The following is a 7,491-nucleotide window of genomic DNA, read 5'->3' on the forward strand; positions in this document are numbered from 1 at the left end:
GAAAATAACAAAAGTCAACAAAAATGGGATTTCCATTACTTTTGCCAATTAAGTATGAGATAAGTGAGATTATTTGATTAAATCTATCCCTTATGGCCAACTTTCTTGTTTTTGTTGAAACATGTTGATGATAACTTCACAATTAGTCCAGATTGTAAGTGGATGATTCCTAATCACTGTGCCTGTGGAGCTTGTTTGAGAATGCCTTTGACCTTTGATTCTAGTGTGTTCCCTACAAAATCAGAATTAAGGGAAGCACAAATATAGGAATCATGCAGGAAAACCATGGCCACTCCAACCTTGTAACTATCCTTAAAAAAGAATTCCTATCGGTAACAATGTAACATGATGTGTTTGGTATTAAGCCTTGGTATGCAGGCCAAGAAGTGGCTGGGTCAGGACTTAAGGTAATAATTTCAGGATTAGCGTGGTGTAAAAGATTTTTAAATCATGAACCCATTTATTAATGTTGATCAAGGTTTGGTGTTTGGTGATTATACACATTTATTAAGGGGGTTGATACATACCCTAGTGGAAGGAAGCCCTTGCCTCATCATCGCTCGAGTCAGCTAGTTGTGGGTTCGAGTCTGCATGCCCTACTATCGTTTGTTGGTCCTACGAAAGCGTTACTTGTCATATGAGGGCTTCGGCTTGGGGGCTATGATCATTATCGGAGAACCCTTTTATTTTTTATCAAAATAAATAAATAAAGGTTTGGTAGGGTTGGGAGATACAATTTTACATTTAAGAGGAAAATAAAATTACATGGTCACATCACCCCTACACTACACCACATACAAGGTGTATGAAATTACTACCCACCCCCTATTGTTGCCTCTATGCATGCTCTCATTGATCCCCACATCATTGGTGTAAAGAAGGATTACGCAATCAAGCAACAATCTCTTACCCTATATTTAATTCTGTAATTATTTTTTATGTTGCAAAGGAAAAGGGGGACTGTATACAAGAGGGGTGTAGGAGTCTCATAACCAAGACCCCATATGCAAATACTCAACTGCACTTTATGCCAATCAGTTGCACTAAGTAGCTGTCCTCATTAGAGAATCACGTTTGCATCCATTATTTGCATTTCCAAATTCTCTTCTTCAAAGGTTTCTGATTGAAGAGTTCAACGATTTTGAGGTTGAGGTGAACGAAGCAAGCAAGCCTTCCGTTAGGCTTTCGAGTTTACTTCAAGAGAACTCATTGGCCTGGGTTCTTGACGCAATTAGCTGGAAAAAAAATAAAAAATTATAAGCATTTTTATTTATTAATTTTTTAAAAATTTTCTCATTATGATGAGTTGTAGTCAATTAGGAGGACTGATATGTCTTTTTCCCTCATCCATTTGCTACTCTTTCTTATCCTTTTAACTGCGAAAACACTTCTATTGAATGGCATCCAATGCACATCACAACTTAAGAAACCTTTCAGCACAGATTCAACAAAGTTGCTCCAGAATTGCACTTTGTCGTGTGGCTTTAAATTGGGGCTCATTTTTTTATTCTAACTTCATTCTTAGAATTATGAGTCAAAATTAGATTTTCTTGGAAAAGCTTTCAGATACCCAAAAAACATCAAAAGCCAAAATCACAGTAAACTATGACTTTCCGTCCAATTTTGGGCGGGAAAAACTTCAAAACAGTTCTCCATCCCATCAGACATTCTTTTGCCAAAGGTCCATATTAACCCTACAATTGTATGAACTCTATAATACCTAGTGAGATCCATCTAACTTTTACAAAAACACATAAAGAACAACAATAAACACCCCATTCCATGAGTGGTCCAAAGAGATGAGAAGAATTGAACTTAAAACCACACGTTCTCTCAGGTCTTTTGCCAACTCTATTACCCCTTAAGATTTCAGTTCTCTTAGGTCCTTTGTCAACTCGACTACCCCTTAAAATTTCAGATGCAGAGACATGAGAAGATAGCAACCATCCCCATTACCTCATTCCCACTGGCTTTACTAAGAACTGCAAATTGACTAATGAACAGAATTACAGACAATTATAAATGAGATCAAAAAATAATTAACAACAAAAACCCCAACTTAATCCATCCAACAACTCCCAAATAACAGGAAAAAAAAAATCACTTAAGAAGCACTGTAAAAATCATTGATGATCTAAAAGAACCCCTAAAAAGGGCTAACCAAAGAGAGAGAAAAATAAAATAAAATAAAATAAAAAACAACAACAAATCGCATCAAACGCTTGATTTGGTAGTTTGGTTCCTTTTTTTTTTTTTTTCCGGGTTTACCCGGAAATGAAAAGACCCGGGTGGCTTGGCTTTACTATGGTGTGGCAACAGCAGTAGGCGTTTGACCTTCAGATCCCTTGGAAGGATCATCAGACGACTGCCGTATGCCATCATCAGTATCAGGACGATTCATATCCTCCATCATACGCACCACATCACGAATATCAGGCCGTTGATCTGGCACCGTCGACACACAAGCCATAGCAATCTGAAGCAACTGCACCATCTCCTCCTCAATATTATGGTACCTCATCAATTCCACATCGAAAACCTCAGCCGTCCATTCTTCCCTCACCACCGACTGGACCCACCTCGGCAAATCGATCCCTTCTTCTCCTAACGACGCTTGGTTAGGTGCCTTCCCAGTCAACAACTCCAGAAGCAAAACCCCAAAGCTGTACACGTCAGACTTGAATGTCACCTTCCGAGTTTCCACCACCTCCGGCGCACGGTATCCCGCCACCCGATTCGGCGGCGTTGAAGTTCCAAACAACGGGTTTAACCCAAAGTCCGACACAGATGCATCCAGATCCGACTTTAAAAGTACGTTGGAAGACTTGATATTGCCGTGCACAACCTTCCCGGAAACATGCAAGTGGGCCAGCCCTCTCCCGGCGCTCAGAGCTATCTTCATCCGGTGGTCCCAATCCAGTGGTGTACGACCCGATCCTCTACTCCCTGTCATATCATACCCACCGGTTAACCCGAATTATTTATAAAAAGAATAAATTTATTAAAAAAAAATTAAAAAGGAGCATGTCGGTCGGTAGCCATTAGAGAATCAATCATGATGCCACGTTGCCATGTGGGTGTTGTCCTTTGAACGGCACAGGAAAAATATTCTTTTTATTTTTATTTTTATTTCTTAATTTTTTTATTTTTTTCGGAATATCCGAAATTCGATTGCGAAAGATAGATGCGCATCAGGCGGATTATAGTAGAGCTCCGAGAGATGCCTCTCGGTCAATTACCAAATTACCCTCATGAGAGGAAGGGCATAATAGGGATTTAATATTTAAGAAAAAAAATCCCAAATGGCCGAAAATTGCGGATTTTCCATGACTGAACAGCTGAAGCTTATGCTTCGTTGCGGATGAGAGTTGTGAGGGAGAGAATCAAACAGCAGGAGGAGGAGGAGGAGGAGGAGGAAGAGTACCGTGAAGAAGGGAAGATAAGCTTCCATTAGGCATGAAATCGGAGACGAGAAGCTTCTCATCCTTGGCGAAGTAATAAGCTCTCAAGGGGACCACATTATTGTGTTTAATTTTGCCCAGGACCTCCATCTGCAACTCGAATTCCTTCTTAGTGACGGCGACATCCTTCAATCTCTTCACCACTACTGTTGTTCCTTCCTCTAATACGGCCTTGTATGATGTACCCACGCTTCCTTTACCTAAAACCTCTGCTGATGCTCTCAGTAGATCCTCCAAATCGAAGCTATAAATCCCACTTTCGAAGAACACCAACTTGTTTCTTTCCGATTCGCCTGACCCACCTGGGATATCGTCCTTTGAAGATGAAGTGCCCGCCTCCGCAACCACCGTACGGGGCGCCGGTTTGGGCTTCGCTACCTCCCGGCGCTGCCGTTTTCGCAAGCAAAGTAGAAGAATCAGAAGCAAAAGGAGTAGGATTATGCCTGCCCCGACAGAAATCAAGATGATTGCTGCTTTGGATAGCTTTTTAGAGCTTTTCTTAGCCTTGTTTCCTTGGGTATTCGTAGAGGGAGACGGTGCCGGAGAGGGGAAAAATGGGTTGCAGGGATTCAGCGGTGCGCCGCAGAGATTTATGTTACCGGTGAAAGACGAATTTGGAAACTTGGACAGCGTATGAGGGATGGAGCCGTTGAGATTGTTATTTGAAACATTGAAATCCGTCAAACCGGAGGGATTAATGCTTGGCAGATTCCCAGAGAACCGATTGTTCTGTAGATAAAGCCTAGTCAAGTGGGTGAGATTGTTGACGGAGAAGGGTATGTCGCCGGTGAAATTATTGACCGAAAGGTCCAACCTTGTAAGCCTAGTCAATCGAGTCAAGCTCGAAGGAAACCCACCAGAGAAGAGATTGTTCTGGAGGTAGAGACTGCGCAGGAGCTTCATCTGAGAAAAATCCGTAGGTAGCTGTCCGGAGAGACGATTCGAGCGGAGGCTAAGAACTCTGAGCTGTGAAAGACGGCCAAGGGTGTTAGGTGGGATCTGACCAACAAGGCCAACACCTGGGAGACGAAGAGTGGAGACATAAGACTGATTGTCGTCGCATTCGACTCCGACCCAGTTGCAGACAGAAACCGACTGGTTCCATTGAGGCCGATTCGCATGAAGAACTCCAGAGATGAACGCTAAGAGAGCTTGCTTGTCTGCAGTTGGCTCCGATTCAACTTGCATACCCAGTAGCAATAGCATGGAGAACCAAAGTACAACGAAACCAGAAACGAAGGACAATGCCATTAGAGGAAATCCAAGAACAGGGAGACTTTGTCTTTATTACTTTGTCCTCAGAGGTGGTTTATGATGGCGGTTTTGGACTATGAGAGAAGCAGTTCTTCGGTGAGAAGCCATGGAAGCGACCACACACAAGACCGCAAGAGAGAGAAGAGTAAGAGAGAGTGGCTAGTGGCTACAGAGTACTGCGTTGGAAATAAGAGACAAAAGCGAGCCTCTGCGTCTGTAGAGAGAGAAAGAAGAGAGAGGTATCACGAGGCCAAGAAAGCGAAAAAGCTGAGACCAGAAGAGGTCACGCTGGCAGTATTGCAATTAGAAAACGTTTCTTTAAAATAGAAAAAATTATTATTATTATTATATATTTTTTTTCTTTTACTTTGGTAAATAAAAATTAGTTTTCTAATTAAGAAAAGTGAAAATTGGAGGTGTGGGGCCTACATGAGACCTCCTCCTCTGACAGCCGTCGGATTAATCTACATTCCGAGATTTGAATTTGAAACCAGTAGGAAAGGTTTGGGGTGTGGGCCCATAGTTTTGAACGGCAAGAGTCAAAGATCTTTGTTAAATGAAGGGGATGAGTTCCACGTGTCAAGAGATAAGATTGAGAAATATATCTACTTAGATCTGTGATTTAACCGGGGAGTTTGATCATTACCGTTGGATGAGGCATATGAATTTAATGTGATAAAGTTAGCTAGGTTGAGCAAAACTTTCTGTCAACAATTTGGACTTCTATGATCGAAGGTCCCGTGTTGGGTTTGGGCCCACATGAATAAATGATTGGTTAGTTGTGTGTGGGCCCAGAGGGATGACCCACAAAAAATGAACTACAGCGATTGATGATGTGAATGGCATTAACCAGATTTTTCAGTGGTTGCTTGGCCAGCATCTTGTTGGACCGGACGGAACGTTAAAAGTTGGGATTAAATGGATTGAAACTCTTACACTTAGGCTGGTATGCATTTTTTGAATAGATTTTGAATCTAGAATCTAGCTTGAAATTGGATTTTTTTTTTCTCTCGTTTCAAAATACATTCTAGATACATAATTTATTCCCGATATGAATACAAAACACAACCTAAAACTATAGAGAAATGTATGAACAAAAGCAAAGAATAACTTAAAGGGAAAAAATCCCTACCTGATCACATGACTCTACGTCTAGACACAAGGAGTGATGAAAAGGCCACCCTACCCTTGGTTGGATTATCCTGAGTAAGCGGCCACGCTACCAGGTAGTGATCCCCATCCCAATGGGGAAAAGAGTACTCCTTGGTCGCGAGTCCCTTGTGCCAAAGAAGGTGCACATGGGTATAAACAGAGGGTGAATTTTTTAGTTTCACAGTAGTGGAGGTGTAATTTCGCTTCCATTTGTATCTAGACGCAAGAGCCTTTTGACTAGGGAGCATTCATTTCTCTTGATAATATATACGGGAGAGGGTTCCCTTAAAGGTAGTGTGACCTCTATACCAACACAAGAATCAATGAGAATACCCACATAAACATTAACAATGATGAAATTTCTATCTTTCATGAGGGGTGGGGCGATCATTTTACCGCCCTTTATCTCCATGCATAGGAGCCATGCTGCCTTCTAAACTATTTCTTCCTTATATCAATTTATAATTAAGAAATGATGTCTTGCAAATTGCTGGCAATCATATCCATTTGCCTCATATTATTGCCTTGCTGTCTCACATTCATCCATATATTCCTTTTGTCCAACTTCCCCTTGGTTTCTCTTCTTACTTACTTTACCTCTTCATAAAAGTTAATAAAATAATGTCCTCATTCAACTAACCTTTAAACCAACGATCTGGTTCACAAAATCTTAGGATTGATCGTTCTGAAATATCTAAAATCACGTTTGATCATAACTGATTTTAATTCCAATCGACTGATTCTGATTTTTGAAACAGTGGGCGTTCACTCAGCCTCATGGAGAGTGAAAACCCAACGATCTTCCTCTTTTGATGATTGAAGGAGTGGTGAAAAGAACGTTAGAACTAAAAGAAAGAAACAGTCTTTCCCAGTTTCCCCACCCACACAAATCATATGGTGATGGGAATGCTCTATAAAGGGGTAGGGTATTGTACTCTTCTATGCTCTTAAATAATTATAAATTAATATGATACAACACAGAACCATGCCATAAAGTGATGCTTTATGAATGTGATTTCCTTTTTGGTAAGCACAATAGGGTCACAGCTGGAGAATCAAAATTTCTTTGTCTACAATTTAGAGAGAAATTTATTTATTTATTATTATTATTATTTAATTAAAGTATGAGGTTGTGTTCTATTTGCATTCTTGGAATAGTTTTTAATACTAGAATGCATTCTGAAGTGTGAAAATAGAGAAGAATTGAATTTCAGAATATATTCTAAACCCATAATCTATTCCAAGAATGCATACTAAATAAAACCTAATATTCATATGGCATTATAATTTTCATTCTTTAACTTCTCCCAAAGGACCCAAACAGTTGAGCCAATCCAATAATTTATTGTTTGCTTTGATTGAAGAAGAAGAAAAACAGAGTCTGTTCTCTGCTGTTGCTTTGAAGAAAAGCAAATGATAGAAACATAAAGACATGAAAATGGGTGAGAGGATCAGAGGAGCAGAGGAGGAGAGGTCTCTGGGACCTCTCTCACCCCTCTCACAATAACACTATAACGTTACCTACAAGAATCCTATATAGCTTTTCATGTGCTTTTGTGTTGTGTACCTCAAAAGGAAACACACACCTCTCTCTCTCTCTCTCTCTCTCTCTCTCTCTCTCTCT

At 40.5% G+C, this 7,491-nt stretch overlaps 1 protein-coding gene across 1 annotated transcript; it reads right to left on the reverse strand.

The window, feature by feature from the left end:
* Nucleotides 1-1,971: 1,971 nt before the first annotated feature.
* On the reverse strand, nucleotides 1,972-4,999 carry LOC122066491 (probable inactive receptor kinase At2g26730). The gene is made up of 2 exons (XM_042630307.1): nucleotides 3,425-4,999; nucleotides 1,972-2,946 (listed from the first exon to the last, which is right to left on the reverse strand). The coding sequence occupies exons 1-2, from the start codon at nucleotides 4,710-4,712 to the stop codon at nucleotides 2,303-2,305; spliced, it is 1,932 nt and encodes a 643-aa protein (XP_042486241.1). The 5' UTR covers nucleotides 4,713-4,999; the 3' UTR covers nucleotides 1,972-2,302.
* Between the last annotated feature and the right edge of the window lie 2,492 nt (nucleotides 5,000-7,491).

This window comes from Macadamia integrifolia, unplaced genomic scaffold (assembly GCF_013358625.1).
Source record: "Macadamia integrifolia cultivar HAES 741 unplaced genomic scaffold, SCU_Mint_v3 scaffold2417, whole genome shotgun sequence".
NCBI classification, from domain to species: Eukaryota; Viridiplantae; Streptophyta; class Magnoliopsida; order Proteales; family Proteaceae; genus Macadamia; species Macadamia integrifolia.

Bases quoted from the DNA above. Each gene is read 5' to 3' on its own strand.
- LOC122066491 (XM_042630307.1), bottom strand. From the start codon at position 4,712: ATGGCATTGTCCTTCGTTTCTGGTTTCGTTGTACTTTGGTTCTCCATG. The intron at 2,947-3,424 runs GTACTCTTCCTC...ATGATATGACAG, and splicing joins CTTATCTTCCCTTCTTCACG to GGAGTAGAGGATCGGGTCGT.